Below are 17,387 nucleotides of genomic sequence, written 5' to 3' on the forward strand. Positions count from 1 at the left end.
CTTTGCAGTAAGTTATACTACAAATATGGACAAACTTAAAAACTTAAAAAAAAATGTAATTTAAGTGTGATTGTTTTGGCACAACCCTTGCTAATCTTAGGTAATGTAAGATTAAAACATCCAAACTAATTGAAGAGCAGCTTAAAAACACCGAGACTTTAAATTCGAATGCAGCATTTTAGCTTCCAAACAGTCTGTCCTAACTCACATATTTTATTTAAGTAATTTGCAACCCAAATAGCTAGCTAATCCAATTCAATTTGTCTTACAGGCTAATTTAGCTAACATCTGAGGGTTATATTCAAACGAGAGACAAAACAGCTAATTCAGTCTTTTAAATCCTCAAAATGTTTCTTCTTGTATTTTTGGTTTTTAAAGGATCTGCCGTGCTCAGTAATGCTAGCTCAGTCACTGGTTATCAGCAGAAGGGTGAAGCAAAAAATCGATTATATATTAAATGATAATAAAAAATGATTCACAACAGCTTTATTCAAAAGTCATCAGCAGAAAACATAAACATGATATAGTGTGTTAAGCTATCACTGCTGAGTGTACAGAGATCCGTGAGAGAAGGTGCAATGGATGTTCAGCCCCCGAAAATTGTCTTAGACTAGATGTAATAAGCTGTTTTCAGACATGACCTGCGGGTAAAATAAGGAGAATTGGCTACAGAGTTTACCCAGAGTTTGCCTTTAACACATGCACAACGCAGCGGGAGGTTTTCTGCACAGACGCATTCACAACAGCATCAAATCTTCCGCATTATTCAGATGAGAAGTGGAGCAGCCTAGTGCAGGCAGAAAGTAACGTTGCGTAGATCACAGGATTTTCTTGACAACACACAGATACCGGTGTCGGCTCTTATCGCCACAAACTCTCTTGACATCTTTGTCGGTATGTTCCACGTGTCACTGCTTTATTCACCAGGAGATATTTGTTTTGTTTTAGTTTTTTTTCATTTTTGCATCTGTCACGTGTCATCAACCCCCCCCCCCCCACTTGCGGTGAATCCAGTGGGGGATCCCCTTTAACACGTCAACTTCTCCTGGATTTTTAAGGACATTAAAGAGGTCAGGCAGAGGAAGTCTGCAGAAACTGTGGAGAGTCTCAATCTGACATTTTCGTTCACACATGGAGAAGATACGGAGGAAGTGCGGAGCTTGGTGCGTGTCTGAAAGCAGCTATATTCATGCGGGTGTCACGGGAAGGAGAAACTGAAGATTCGCTGCTCTGTGTGATCGTGACCTCAACCCAAATCAAAATGGCGACCTCGGTGCTAATCACAGTGCTCCCGAGTGCATCCTTTCATGTGGGCCGAGGCCAGAGCTTCAGAAACACAAGACGCCGCAGAGGTGGACGGGGTCGTGGGTTTTCAGCCGCAGATTGACAGCATTTTACCACAGAGAAGAGTCACCATAGCTTTCTCTCTCTCTCTCTCTCTCCCAAGAGTCCTCCGTCAGACAATGTCACCCTGGCTGAGATCGTCTCCGCTCACCAGGCCGCCCTGATAAACTATGAAGTGTAACAGATGCACTGCGATCGAGCATCACATTTGGTTTGGGAAGGTGATGATGTGATGTCGGTGGCATTTCAGTCAAATCAACGCAAATAATCACATCATGTCATTTATCATGTGTATATAACAGTTCAAATCAAAACCATCTCAGAAAAATACTTTTTCATCAGTAATCATCCCTCAGTAATAGCAATGAACATATACACAAAAAAGTATATATCAGTAAAGGGGCAATTTATTTCAAAATTACCCAAAAATTTGGATACGATAAGTATATTTTTGCCCCCAATACTTTACTACTAAATACATACATTGTTAAGTTAGTACTTTTACTTAATGCAACTGTGGCAGCAAAAACTATAATTTGCCAAAAATGTGTGCAAATGCAGTCTTCTGCAGCTATTATCTCTTCATCATAGTTCAACAAGGAGCAAAGATGAACAGTGTTAATAACTGTTGGGAGCATTTATTAAGTCACTTATGAAGAGCACAAAGGTGCTGTATATATATTTTTGTTCCAGAATGTTTTGTATCATTTTTTGACAATAGCTGCTTTTCGTCCATTTGAAAATACTATATATTTAACACTATAGGAGGGTTTTATGTGAGTCCAGTTAGAAACCTTCAATATGTCAGAGGTGGCTGACATTATTAGTCAACAGCTAATATTTAAATAGAAGGTCAAACATCCATTTAACATATCAACAAATCAATATATGTGTCTCGCCCTGTTCAGCACTACTAAACATGGTGTATCATGGTCTTGTCCTTTTTCCTGCACTAGCCTGTCCACAGCAGAGAATCGTCCCTGTCTATCTGTCAGCCTGTCAGTCTCTCTCTCTCTCTCTCTGCCTCCCCCCGGGGGCGCTGCTGTGCTTAAACATCCCCCCAGGCAGGATCTGAAGCGCTGACAGGGGCTCTGCAGATCCTTAACGAAAATGAAAACGTGAAACCTCCAGAAAGTGGTGAGGGAGGACTGACTTTAAATAAGTGGCCTCTCAGATAAAAGCAGTTCCACCGCCCTGAGGCACAGTTGTTGCCACATCTTCCCTCGACAATCCCCATCGTTGGCCCTCACAGCAGGCAACAAGCTGCTCGGAGGCAGCTTCATACATGCGCTGTGTGGCCACTCAGTATTACGCAGGAGAACAGAGTGCATTCTGGCATGAAAAATGTGCAGGGACTTCGGCTTTTTCTTGTGAGGTAGAGCATGGTCAGCCAAACCCAGGGGCACCTTGAGGCAGTAAACTGCAGCCCGAACCCAGGGACGGCCCAGTGTATGCTGGAAGGTCACTGTGAAGGTCACTGCACTTTTAAACGCGCTGATAAACATGGATGTTAATACAGAGAATGCGTATATGGGACTGGAGAAGGAGAAACACTGTAGGCCAGCCGATCCTTCGAAACCATGCAAATGAGCTGGATCCTCTTGAATCCTGGAAAGTCTGGAAAGCTCCAACAGCACAAACGCTCCCTGGATTCCAGAAGATTTAAATCCGAGCCATTGGGGTGAGGAGAACAGCTGCCACACATAGCTCTTATGGCTTTTTATTTAATTGTTTATGTCCTCTTCTCTCTACATTTGTCTGCCACCGAACCTCTCTGAGGTTTCCTCCAACTTTGGAGTCACCTTGAGCTCCCACACTATGAAACAGACCGATTGTCAACAATCATTGAATTTAGCTGGCCCTCTATCCCTCTTTTGTCTCTGCAAATGAAGCTGACGAATGAAAAGTAAGCCATGGTGCCCTCTCTCAGGTAAATTGCTGTGAACGACCATGTCAATACCTTCATGGTTAACGGAGTGACGGTGGGGTTTTTGGAAGAGTGATGCATTTAGAGCAGGACACAGGAGCAGGGTCAGCTCTCAAGACAACTTAATATTTAATCAATCCACCACACATGTAACCCTAAACCCCACAATCCCCTGTGGTGAAGCGAGGAGACATGTGGGAGGGGGGGGGGGGGTCGTCGCAGAGAAAGACAGAGGGGAGAGAGAGAGGGCGAGACAACACTTTATCTTTCAAATTGTCTTGCACTTTGACTGAGTGTGAATTAAGTGGGCGAGAGATAGGAAAAAAAGAGAGAAAGACAAGATGAGATGAGATGGGGGACGTTTGGCGGTTGACAAAGACGACGAGATGACCATGTGCAGTAGACGAGAGATGGACAGATGGAAGAAAAATGGAAGTGAGGTGAATAACGGTGCTCGAGTCGTCTCCATCATACAGATTGGAGCTCAGTGGATGGGCAGTTTCAGGCAAGGTTAAAGAAAGCGATAAGCACATGGTGATGTTGAATGATGATATGATGAATACAGGCGGACCGTGGAGCACAGACATTACAGTGTCGGGTCAAATGCACATCCATAAAGGTGCTCACTAATGATGTGTGACGTTCTTAAACTCGGACTTAAAGCTGTGGCCATATTTTTATTATCATAAAACAAGTTTAAAGGTTTTATACACAGTAAGAAAACAGAATTGATCATTTAAAGAATATGTGAATATTGAGAATATTTCTAATCACTGCTGTCCTGATGACTGCCATTTACATAGAAATACTTTAGGGGAAAAAAAATGTACTTGAGTTGTTTTACAAACTGGTATGTTTGTTACACTATACACAATACAAACATTTAACATAATCATTGAATGGATATAAAGATGGACAGCATGACAGCCAATGCCTCTTGATAACCAACTGGTGACTGACTGCAGTACAGGTTGCAAATCCTCCTTGTTAACAGATGGAACATGGACCAGGTTTAAAAAAAGTTGTGTCAATGAATTTCTGCTAAAGTTCTTATCCCACCGATGTATGTTCAAGTGTTTCTGATAACTTTGGTTTTAATGAGTTATTTGATTATATAAAAACTAAGTAAAACATGATTTACAGCTGAGACTCACTCGGGATAGGTCAAGTGCGTGTCTCGGCCGGACTTAGCCACCACGACTACAACCAGTGTTGTAAACACCGATATGAGCAAGAATTTAAAAAAATAGATGCCACCTTGTTTCTTTTCCCCCTGTATTTTATGAAAACAGGAATAACAGCCAAATAACCAAAATGAGGATGAGGTCATTTCATTCCCCATCTCTACTCTTGAATAAAGATAAAAAAAACTACACTCTGGCCTCCTTCCACAGTCCAAAGATACGCTAGTTAAGTGAATTGCAGATTCTAAATCGCCCATAGCTGTGAATGGATGTTTGCTGGTGACCTGTCCAAGGTGTACCCCTTCAATTGCCTAATGTCAGCTGGGACTGGCTCCAGTCTCTCCAGTATGTGTCCATGTTTATGCACAGGTTCATATACATTTATATACGTTTATTTTCTATTTTTTGTGACATTTCCTTTCATTTTTATCTTCTTATAATGAAATACTGGATAGGTTATAAAAATATACAAATAAAACAACCCTGGTGGAATTGGAATGAGCTGAAATCTCACTGATGTATTTAAGGTCTGACAAGGTGTTCCGAGTAGTTGTTGTTGCTGCGTTTTAAGGCGTCACAGAGCAAAGTGATGGAGAACCACTCTCCCGGTGTTTCATTAATGAAACTTAAAAAGCTTGTTTTCATCAGAGCTGGGCGTGGCACATTATTTGGCAGATAATGGATATGTGCAGCAGCACTCAGCCCAAGGAGCCTCATCAGGTTCTGGTCGTCCCCTTGTTTACTGCCCAGTGGATGGTGAGCAATGAGCACTCGCCAATCTTAGGGCGGCTTCCCCCACTAAGGTGTCGACCGTCATGTTGTGGCAGGGTGCAGGGGGGGTTGAGGACTAGTGGATCCCTGACATGGAGAAAGGTATAGCGGGGAGGGGAGCAGTGAATGGCAGCAGGTAGGCAGGCAGATGGGCCTCCAGGAGCCCCGGTGGGTCCCCACAGAGATGCAGGTGGCTCAGTTCAGCACGGAGCCACCCGATCCCAACATCAGCACTTTGGGGAGAAGCTGGGTAAAGTGCTGAGGCGGCAGCCATGTGGGGAGATGAGGTGAAGTGGTGAAAATCTACCCAGACTGAATGTTTAAGCGTGCATGTTAAACAGGAGAGTGGGGAGGTAAAGTCAGAGGCTAAAGGATGGCAGGAGGTGACTGAAGAAAAAATAAAGACATCCTCTGCAAACAGTTACCCAACGACATATCTCCTTCTTTTGACCCTGTCTTTACCACTGAAGTGACATCATATCCTGTTTTCATTTTTTTGCTCCTTAATAATTAGCTGCAAGGATGCCGTTTGCTTTTCAAGGACATGCCTCTGCACTGCAGCCTGGCTCATATACATGCCAGAGCCCCGTAGCCCTTTTGTTGACTGCCGTTCACATAAAGCAGCTAGGCAGTTCGCTCCGAGGTCTGCGGAGAAGTTTGCTGAGAGAGGGAGGGAGAGTCAAGCAGCGTGATTGCATAAGGTTGGATAACAGGCTCACTGTGGGGACACACACTCACTAGACAGTGTTGATGGAGTCTTTCACAGGCCTGATGGGGTGTTGATTAGGATGTGTTCACACACGAGGAGCAGATGCTGAAATGAATTCTAATGTGCTTTTCTCTCTTTGTTTCCTCTCTTCCTCTGCTGCCCCTTTGGCTGTGTGAACACCAATCACACCCCTACCTTCCCTTCCCTCGCCTCCTTCCCCCCTTCCCTATTTTCCTCCTCACCACTGTCCTCCGCTGATTACCAGGTGCCGTGCGAGCCTCCAGCATCTTCCCCATCCTCAGTGTCATCCTGCTCTTCATGGGAGGCCTGTGTATAGCTGCCAGTGAGTTCTACAAGTCACGCCACAACATCATCCTCAGCGCAGGGATCTTCTTTGTGTCTGCAGGTGAGTCAAACTCCTACTGAGTAATACTGAACTGCAGGCACTTCAGTTCAATGGGCAGGAACTCTTTTGTGCAGCTAAGCTGTTACTTAAAGCTGAATACACATTGGCACCAAGGAGCCGCAGCGCATCATATCATGCATCACAGTTTGGTTTTTTTTATCATTCAGCAGACAATAACTAAGAGGGGCAAGACAGGGTTCAATATCTTGCCCAAAGACACTTGGGAATGGGAAAGATTGGGATCAAACCGACCTCTCTGCCCCTCAGCCACACATCCCATCTGTAGCTCCAATAGGAGGTGCACCAACCATAGGCTGTATACAAAGATGGACGACATGACAGCTCCCCATAAAAGCCAAGTATAGGCCATACATTTCACCTCCATGTTAGCATATAAATTAAAATGTCAAAGTACATATACATTTTTTTTTCAAAGATGGTTTCAGTCATATCGGTTGGTTTGATTTTACTTAGTAAGTTGATAGAAATAAAAAACAGGGTGAAGGGTCACAATGGACTCGAGAATATGTCTTGGTGAGACGTCAACACTGCGACTGAGCACCAGGATCACGACAGTGCAGACGCTTAATTACGTCAAAAGTGTCAGGTGGCAGCACCAGTAACCAGGATATTCAGGCTTCATTATGTACAACAGGAGGAGGACCAGAACTGAGGCTGAAAATGAGACCATGGTGTAAAGTATTTAGGTAACGACACACAGAAAACAACAGGAGCAGCAGCACTGTTTGGCAGTGGGGTATTGGAGCTGTTACCCTCATGTGATGTCAGCGTTTGATCAGTTATCAGTGGTATAAATCAAGACAGAGGAGCTCAAGTCTCTTTTGCATCTCTGCATGCAGACTTTTATATTGATATGTGTGATGACACAGATATCAGTATTATGGATATTTTACCTTTACAAAGTTAAGCTCTTCTATGGAGACCTCATATCAATATTTCTTTCATACGCACTATTGATATATTTTGTGCCTCTAATTTATTACATTCAAGTCACGGTTATTCCATTTTTTAATAGACTAAAACAAGATAAATCCAATAAGCCCAAAATATCATTTAACATCGTCAGTATTTAAACACTTTAAAAGCAGTTATCAGTTAACAGCTTAAAAGAAATTATATTTATCCTGTTTTATCCTGTTGCTACTCTGTTACCTAACTTGGCAGTTTGACATGAAACAATGCTCCTTTTCCTAAATAAAAGAAAAACATTAACATTGGTTAATTTTTTTAATGTTTGTCTTTGAAATTGTAAAATAAAAAAAGAATACAAGAAAGTAAGTGATAATGAAACTAAGGAAATTGGACAAATGGGTTAACAATTTTCTTTCATGCCCCAATATTTATTTTGTGCAAAATCCAGTGTTTGTCGCTGTAATTTATTTTTAAATACATTGTAAAAACTACACTTACCTGACAAGTTTTGTGTTATGACCATAGATGGATCAAATGGCAATGTATGTGTGCCATGTACACATTAAAGTTAAAAAGCAAACTCAAATTTCAAATTAAAAAAACTACAGGAAGCAAAAGAAAACTAACTAGAACCCAGGGAACACAAACTGAAACCGCACGCACGCCTGAATTCAGGTGTGACACATTAGGACATGTGCAGACAATCACAGTGTGAAATCACAGTGGGAAAATTAGACAAAGACAGGAAGTAAGAGAGATGAACACACAAGGAAAGAGTTTCAATATAAAACAGGGAATAAGGAAATTAAAGGGCACACCTGAAAAAATAAAAATATTCAAAACCAAAGACCAAACACAAGAAGATTATAGTTCATTCATCAGAGTCTCAGAAATAAATAACAGAGGCAGAATCTTGACGTTATCACCCGATAGAAAATGATGAGATTAGTGAATTTCACGCATTTGTTATTTTTTAAAGAATTTAAGTGGTTTATGGTGGATTTTTCATTGAAAACAATAGTTTGACATTACTGATGGTAAGTAGATTGTTAACTTCCACTCTAATGGCTTCCCGTTAAATAATAGACATACACAAACAGATATGACATATATCTCAGCCAAAGCTGCTGCAAATGTCATTGCATTTTCCTTCTTTGCTTCCAAAACTACTCCTTCAATTAGTTGACATACTTCAGTGTTTTTATAAATTGACATTGTACCACCAGCCCATTAACTTGTGTTGTGCTGCAGCTGAAAAGTCACTCCTTTCTTTTCTCTCCGTCCTGTTGCTGGGCTGAAATTCACCCACTGGGATCTATCTCTAAAAATACAATTTCTCTGACACCGTTTCCCTGCGATCCATCTTTGTGGATTTATCATGTCATCTATTTCTCTGTCTGTGACTAAACTAACGAGTGAAAGTACTTTCTGTAAATGTGGATAAATGATGGACTCTAACACAGAACAAAGCCCCAAAGTGGATTATTTTATTCTCTGTCCTATATAATCTGCGTCGAGAGCCTGTTTCTCACTGAAAGGGCAAAATGAGGAGTCATGCACATTAAATGAATCATATACCAACATGTTTTGTTTCTCTTTGCTGCATCCCCAATCCTTTTAGGTCTGAGCAACATCATCGGGATCATCGTGTACATATCAGCCAACTCGGGGGACCCTTCAAAAAGTGACTCGAAGAAGAACAGCTATTCTTACGGCTGGTCCTTCTACTTCGGTGCCCTCTCCTTCATCATGGCTGAGATGGTTGGCGTCTTGGCCGTGCACATGTTCATCGACCGCCATCGACAGCTCCGAATAGGGGCGCGCGCAGCCGACTACCTCCAAGGCTCAGCCATAACGCGGATCCCCAGCTATCGCTACCGCTACAGACGTCGCTCGCGCTCCTCCTCCCGCTCCACAGACCCATCACACTCCCGCGACAACTCGCCTGTGGGTCTCAAGGGCTTTAGCGCGCTGCCATCCACGGAGATCTCCATGTACACGCTGCCCCGGGACACTCTCAAGTCCTCTGGCACGCCCACCGCTACCTACAACTCTGAGAGGGACCACAACTTCCTGCAGGTCCACAACTGCATCCAGAAGGACCTGAAAGACTCGAGCCACACCAACACAGCGAACCGCCGCACCACGCCGGTATGAGTAAGTCGACACAGGCCAGGCCCGGCCGGCCCGGCAGAGAGCGGAGACCAGGAGACACGGGAACCCCTGTGGGTGCAGTACGCCCCTGGAGAAGACGGATTTCCATGTTTATAGACATTTGTTCTTTTTGTTCAGGTGCATGACTTTTCCATTAGCATTGTTGAGAGTTTCAACAGGTCTGCTGAGTTCCTGGGTTGAATGGCAGAAGCGTGAGTGTGGGTCAGGTTCGTACCGAGAGAGCGAGTTATGTAATTTTTCTGCGCAGGGTGCGTTCATGAGGTTTGGGGCACTGAAAGCGAGCGAGGGGAGGGGGGCATTTATGAGATAAAGAGATGATTTCATGATTTCATTGCCCTTTGGTTTGGCAGTTTTGCTCCACAGTTTGTTTGGAGCAACAGGTCAAGCTCCCCCTAAGCCAGCCCACCACCTCTTTTGTTTATTAACTCATTTGTTCATTTTTTGCATTAAAACTGTGAATTGTTACAGTTTGGGATTCAGTACGAATTAGCCCAATCTGCAATCTCTAACAAAGGTACTATATATATATATATGTATTACTTTTTATAAATAAATTATTATGTTATTAATCAAGAGTTACAGACTTTACCGAAGCAAAAAAGGAAAAAAAAAAAGTTATAACTAAACCAAGTGCTGTTGATAACACGAGAAAAGACTCTTTTAGTATCTGTTCATTTGAAGGTTGAAAACCAGCGAAGGGCCTTTTGGTAGCAGCAGTACACAGCGACTGATGCCACCAGAGGCAGACGCAGACAGTGAATGGTAGAATAATATCTTTTCTTTTAACAGAACCTTCTCGTCTTTTTCTCAGTCCCTGTTCGCTTTCTTTTTCAGAGGGGTCGTAATGGGAGTATTGAACCCCTTAACAGAAAGAGCCAACAACAAAAGGGGTTAAAGTTCACAAAGCAAAGACTCCAAATACGACTTCAGCAGAATAAAAAGGAAGGAGCAGAGGGGAAGGAAAAGAAGAGGACGTCAAACAAAAATAAAAACAAGTTAAATATGAAATAGTACAAGAAAAGCGAAGTGACTCACAAGTTCAGAAATTAAATGCATGCTATAAAATTACAGCAAATCTGCTCTTGAGAAACTTAAGTTTTAAAGGTTAATAATTATAAGGGGAAAAAAGCAAAAACGCTAAAGTTTTAAGTATTAATGTTTTCATGTGTATTTTTCTTGTTTTATTTTTTATTTATTTAGTTCATTTTATCTTATTGCTCTTGTGAGACAAACCAAACAATCTACTCTGACAAAAACTGCTTTTTTAAATGGTTTGGTTGATTTCTTTATAAATATATAAATATATGTATGTATGTATTTTATTTTTAAAACTCACACAGCCTTAGTCATTTATTTGTTTCTTTTTGATTTTTAATGTGTTGTTCAATTTGAAAATGAAATCTTTAAAGGTGCCAAAACCGAATGATCCTATACTTGGATGCATCAAGTCCTGATGAATAAAATACGAACCCTAGGGGGAACAAATCACCATGTTTCACTGCGTGTCTCTAACACACATTTAATCCTTGAACATTGTTTTTATTTGTCAGTTATAGTCATAGACTGTGTGAAAAAATTGATGCTTGGTTTGGAAAGTGAAGCCAATACGGAAGTGCCTTAAATGTGTATTCTCTCAAATGACCAGCAGAGGGCGACTCCACTGGTATTAAAAGAAGTCAGTTTCTGCAGAAGTCTGACAAAATGACTCCCTCTCACTTGATGTATAACCTCAGTAAACATTTGTAAAGATTTTATGCTCTCAATCTCTAGTTTCAAGATTTCTTCAGTACAGCATGATGTTCATTTTGTTAATTATGGCTCCATATACAGTCAGATGATAATGCACTGAATAATAAGCAGCTAGAACTGACCAATGGGTGCAGGTAGCCGTAGGTGGGCCCTCTAGTGTCCTCAAGCACTGAGCCAGCCCCCCTTGCCCATTTCCATATATGGTTACTTCTGGTTTCAAAAAAGCAAGATGGCACTGGACACGGTGGGTTGAGGGTTGACATCATAGACTGTATATGAAGATGGAAGACATGACAGCTCCCGGAAAGTGAAGCCAAAGTGTCTTGAACGCCACCTGGTGGATGGCTGCAGCTTAGATTTTAAATCCCACTTCCTCCCAATTAGTGGATGGGACATGGACCAAACTAAAAAGTAGAGATTTAATAAATATTTTTCAAACATGATTTCTGTCATTTTAGGTAGTTCTTATCACATTGATTTTTGTTCAAGTGCTCATGTCTCTCATAAGTTTGGTTTTGATTAGTTATTTGATGCCATTAAAACCAAGGTGAAACATACAGTAATTGGTGGCTGAAACTGACTCACGATTGGCAAAACAAGTGTTGAGCAGTTAAGCCAAAACACAGTAATAGATCATTACAAAAAAATGTGTGCTAGTGTAAAAAAGTCAAAAATTGCCAGTACTGAATAAAATAAAAATAAAAGCAGAGTTGTCAAACATGACACCCTGTGTGCTCTGCTAAAACCACGGCCTTTGTTTGCTGTTGTGAAATGGTGATAACACATTGTAATCAACCACTGGGAGCCGCAATCCAAAAATATCCTTAAGGCCTGTTAGAACTGCAATATCTACATGAGTGTGTGTCTGTAAGTGGAATAATGAAGCCAGAAACACACATTTCACTCTTACAGAATATACAGATATGAGGCCACGTTAGAGCATGAACACAATGAGAAAATCTGTCTGCTTTTAGCTCAAAACAACAATTTATAAAACGTTGTAGTTAAAGTTCAAATTTCCTCTCTCTGTGTGAAGACAGCAGGTAAAATACTGAGAGTCGCAGCATCTTTCTAGGTCATAGTATAGTCAAAGTACTCCTGAGAGGGAAACACAGGTTTGCAATAGCTCAGCCATGTTTTGAACACCCAACACCTTTCTACACCGCGGCGCTAAAAGCATTGATTCTGGGGTCCAACATCCTCCTGCTACTCTGTGACTCTGTGTGTGTAAAAGTGTGTGTGCTCATATTGGCTGCTGAAGCTGATAAACAAAGCGAGTCGATTTGTGAGACAAATGTTTTATGTATGTGTGCTCAGAGGGGACAACAAGACATCTCCCCAAAAGTCAGGGGCCAAAGTATCTTGATCACCCCTGGTGGCTCTATATCGTATAGGTCATAAACGTTGCCTCCTCCATCTTCATGTATGGGACATGGACCAAATTAAAACTGACAAAGTACACATATATGACATATTTTTACATTTTAGGTAATCACGAGTTTGTTTCTTATTGGTCATTTGATGATATAAAAACATGGTCAAATGTCATGATTGACTTCCGAGCATGTGTATAGGCAGGTCCTCAAAACCGCATCTACTTCCTCTTATAGCGATTGCAAAGACTGGCTCCGAATGAAAACAGCGCAAGATAGCAGCACCTGTATCCAAGATATTTTAGCTTCATTTAGCTACATACTTGTACAACAGGAAGTCGAAACAGGTGGTCCATGTTTACTTCCAGTCAATGGTGCCAAAAGAAACGTGTGTTAAAGTGTTAAGTGTTATGTGTGAAAGTGTTCAGGTTGGAAATAAGACGGTGGCGTAAGTGTGTATGGTACCATTGTTTGGGGGTTGTATATAGAAATTAATCATTTGGGGAGGGAAAAAAAAAGAAAGTGTTATATTAAAAAAAAGTGCTCAGAACCTGGCTTGCCATTACCTCAGTTCACTGAACTGCTCGCATTGAATTTGAAGGAAAAATATGTCCATATAGTCATCTAAATGAACAGGGCTCCGAATTCATGAGCAGCAGTCATTTCACAAGCCTGAATTATATCAAAGTAAAAATGTATGAGTGTGCGGAGAGGAGGTGTTCTCATACAGCAGCACCTGGCCCTGGTACAGCCGTCTGAATGTCATATTTTTAATATGTTTTAGGAATTAATAAGTCAGTCTTTTTTTTCCTATCTGTCTCTCCTCGTCTCCTCTTTGGCACATCCTCAGCATACTCCGTCTTCTCTCATTACTTTTTCAATGCACTGTCTTGTCACGTATTTTGCGGTGAGTTGGTTGTGCCTGGCAGAGGATGGACTGAGGGCCATAAACGTCTGTGAAACAATACATCAACAGTGCCATTGTGATGCTGAGGACAAATTCAGACCCCATTTCTAATTTGGAGGAGAAGCCAAGTTGTCAAATGTTTAAATCAAACTAATATTTAAGATTGGGCACTCCCAGGCCTCTGCATACACTCATGTCAGAGTTTGGATTGATTTCTTTTTTTGATATGAAATATTGTCCAATTGACAAAAATGTATGTGATTAAATTTGATTTCAAATTATTCTTGAAGAACTATTCAGAAATTATTCTAACTAGCTGAGGGTTATCGAGTTTTCCATACTCACAAAGCACATAATGAAGTTTGAATTACAGCCTATTATTTTTATACACCACTCAAATAAATGAAGGGAACACTTAAATCACAAATTAGATCTTGATGAACAAATTATTAGTTAGTATAAGTTGAAAATCTTTACTGATGTAGATTCTATAATTTGTTGAGAACAAAATGATGTACAATGGTCAATGGAAACCAAAATCATTAATCCACTGAGGGCTGGATTTAAAATCCCCCCAAAAAAAGAAAAATAAATCACAAGCTGATTCAACTTGCGTGACTTTTATCACAGCAACTCATAATGTTACTCGGCCCTGTGTATGGCCCCCACATGCCTGTATGCACACCAGACAACATCTGGGCATATTCCTGACGAGTTAGCAGATGGTGTCCTGGTGGATCAGCTCCCAGACCAGGATCAGGGCATAAGTGAGCTCCTGCACAGTCTAGGGCGGTACTTGATGTCGTTAGATACACCAAAACATTATGTTTCATAGGTGCTCAATTGGATTTTGGCCCGGGGTAACATGAGGGCCAGTCAATGGCATCAATACCTTCATCCTCAACTGCTTACACACTCTGACCACATGAGGTTGGGCATTGTCCTGCACCAGGAGGAACGTGGGGCCCACCGCACCAGCACAAGGTCTGGCAATCTCTTAGGATTTCTTCCCGGTACCTAACAGCAGTCAAGGTACTGTTGGCTATGACATGGAGGTCTGTGCGACCCTCCAAGGATATTCCTCCCCAGACCATCACTGACCCACCGCCAAACCGGTCATACTGGATGATGTGACAGGCAGCATAATGTTTACCACGATGCACCAGACTCATGCTTGTCACATGTGCTCAATGTGAACTGACTCTCATCTGTGAAGAGAATGGGGTGCCAGTGGCGGACCTGCCAATTCTGGTGGTCTCTGACAAATGCCAATCAAGCTGCATGGTGCTGGGCTGTGAGCTCAGGCCCCACTAGAGGTTGTCTGGCCCTTATCTGCTGGAGGTCATTTTGAAGGACTCTGGCAGTGGGTTTCCTGTTCAGATACCAGATCGCACGATTTTGTTTCTCCATTCCACCTGCTACTTTAATTTGCAGGAAATTAATTCACCACCAATTGTGCTTCCTAAATGGACAGCTTGATATCCCTGAAAGTTAACTGCCGTGCTGTCATACTGTGTTCCCTTAAGTGTTCCATTTTGTTGAGCAGTGTATATTACTCAGTATGTTAACATGATAGAAATTGAAACACACTATGTGATTATGATAATACACTAAAACGGTTGTAATAATATACAATATGTGTTACAACTGATTTTAAAATATTTATGTCATATATGCCTAATAGTGGTAATGATGGCTGTTTGGTAACATTAGCTAATATAGCCATTGTTATCTCTCAATGTTTTAAGCTCATTCATTTTAACACAATGTCTGTAAAAGAAAGTATGATCACTTCATACACAAGTTATTGCTTGAAGATTAAGGCTAAAGCTAAATGGCCTGATATAATGTGTTATTGTTTTCACATTGCAGGTAGTTGGGAACATAATATTTGCCTCCAGATCATTTTGATGGCAATTTATTAAGAACAACGTTCCTTTCGTTGTAGCGTCATTAATACTGAGTGGAATAGAGCTCCTGTTTTGAAAGTTTGTGATCTTAGGTCTGAAGATTATGTTGGTTACTTAACAGACTTCTGAAATAGCAATCATAGCAATCACTTGTCCCTAAAAAATAAGACAGTGCTGCTGACGTTGCTCTGAGCTAATACACCAGTGTTTTAGTTCCGCATGTCAACTTAAGGTGTTGCGAAAGAAAGCATCATTGTCTGAAGTGGCCCGCATTTGTATGCCTCCTGGGATTGCTCTCATCACGCAGTGGACAAAGCAGCTATGTTAATCCAAAGAGTGAGTGGCCTGCATTGGGGACGTGGTCGGCCTTCGAAGGCTTGGGGATACAAGGATTTTTTCCCAGCAGATATTTTCACATGTGACAAGCACAGGTGTAAATGATAAAGTGAATGGGTGCTAAATTCTTGTGTTGTGTGTGGCAACTCACAGGCACACGATCATGTCTTCACTGGGACACTTGAAATGAACAACACCATTGTTTATGTTGTCACATGATATGCATGTCAAAATATCTGACTAAAAGGAGTTTCTTGTGACCAATCTCTGTTCTGATGTACCCAGCCCCCAACACTTTCATTGACTGTGCCCTCCTCCTCGTCTTCCTCTGGCTCCTCACAGAGGTGCACTGGAACCCAGAGAAAGCGAGGCATGCCCTTGAAGAGTCACCGCAAGGTTTTTCTTTATTTTGGCAGGATTACAGAGTTGGACAGTGCACAGAGATGTCAGGGAGGGTCAGGGCAGGAGCTCCAGAGCTAATGCTAATGATAGTTCCACCCACAGCTGCAGCCCCATGCAGCCGGAGTGGGGCCCCATAACGCTCAGAGGCCAGATTTCCATGCTCTGTTTGCTGGAGGGCACGAAGTGTCATTTACTGGAAGTAGGGCATGGAGAGAGAACGTGCATGTGTCCCTCTCTACACCCAATTGTAATTCTTCCACCTTGGATCTTATGTTGATGTGTTTTGCTTTTTAGTATATAGAGTTTTTACTTACCAACTTTTACTCAGTCGCCGCTAGGATCTGGGGAGGCAGAGGTGTTGCTAGAGGAAGTGCAAAAAGAGGAGATTTAAAAATTTGTGTGAACATCAATTCTTTTTCAACTTTTTTTGGCCATTTGGAGGCAGCAGAATGAAATTTTAAGCACAATATTGACTTATCACTTTCAGTTTATGTAGTTAGGAAACATGCATATTAAGACCAACAAGTGACAAAGCAAAATTAGCATTTATTTGCAACCATGCTGATAAATATTCCAATTTCACGCTCTTTTAGCTCTGTTGTTCTCTACCATGTCCTTCAGCTGATAAATGTTCAACACCTGATGTCCAACTGTGTCTGTAGGATGTTTGTTGTTCGATCAGTTTTAAGAGTTTCATCTCTAAAAAAGGTGAGTGTGAACATAAAGTAACATTTTTGGCTTGAAAACCAAAACAATTTCATCACCACAGTTCCTTTTCACTTTATACACAGTCCTTTGAATTATTCTGATTAGAATATTGACAATAGCAGCTTTAAACAGCCCAAGTATTATCAAACTCAATCATATGTGTGCACCTCATTGATACTCAATGCATATGACCCAGAATAAACAAGCAACCAGAGACCGTTGTACCAAAATATACAGATTTTATTTACAATACATGAAATTTAAAAAACTGTTCAATTAAAATGCAGTAATAGTAGAGGTGAAGGTAGGCCACAATAAAGGAGGGCTGGGGCAAAGTGCACAACTAACACAAATCTAATTCTATTAGATGAACAAATATACAGTGTCACAATGGTCACAGTTATAAATAAACCAACTCATTTCTGCTACACAGTGTTGTGCTTATTCACAACAAGCTAATGAGACTTAAACCTTAACACACTAGAACATGCAAGATGGCTCCTCCACCACTCAGCCCCCTTTAGAAAACAACCCACAAGAAAACATTTCCACA

The 17,387-nt window shown here is 41.4% G+C and overlaps 1 protein-coding gene and 1 long non-coding RNA gene across 2 annotated transcripts in view; one reads left to right on the plus strand and one right to left on the minus strand.

Moving 5' to 3' along the window:
- The window catches only part of cacng2a (calcium channel, voltage-dependent, gamma subunit 2a), a 60,116-nt gene extending 48,922 nt beyond the window's left edge, over positions 1–11,194 (plus strand). Inside the window, exons 3-4 of the mRNA XM_020094189.2 lie at positions 6,201–6,341; positions 8,896–11,194. Of these exons, the coding sequence (XP_019949748.1) occupies positions 6,201–6,341; positions 8,896–9,431 (677 nt within the window). The 3' untranslated portion in view covers positions 9,432–11,194. The remainder of the gene's footprint in view (positions 1–6,200; positions 6,342–8,895) is intronic.
- LOC109633976 (uncharacterized) overlaps positions 1–17,387 on the minus strand; it is a 41,076-nt gene that overhangs the window by 23,371 nt on the left and 318 nt on the right. Inside the window, exon 2 of the long non-coding RNA XR_011241099.1 lies at positions 16,441–16,487. This is a non-coding gene — a long non-coding RNA (uncharacterized lncRNA). The remainder of the gene's footprint in view (positions 1–16,440; positions 16,488–17,387) is intronic.

Source organism: Paralichthys olivaceus, chromosome 5 (assembly GCF_024713975.1).
Source record: "Paralichthys olivaceus isolate ysfri-2021 chromosome 5, ASM2471397v2, whole genome shotgun sequence".
NCBI classification, from domain to species: Eukaryota; Metazoa; Chordata; class Actinopteri; order Pleuronectiformes; family Paralichthyidae; genus Paralichthys; species Paralichthys olivaceus.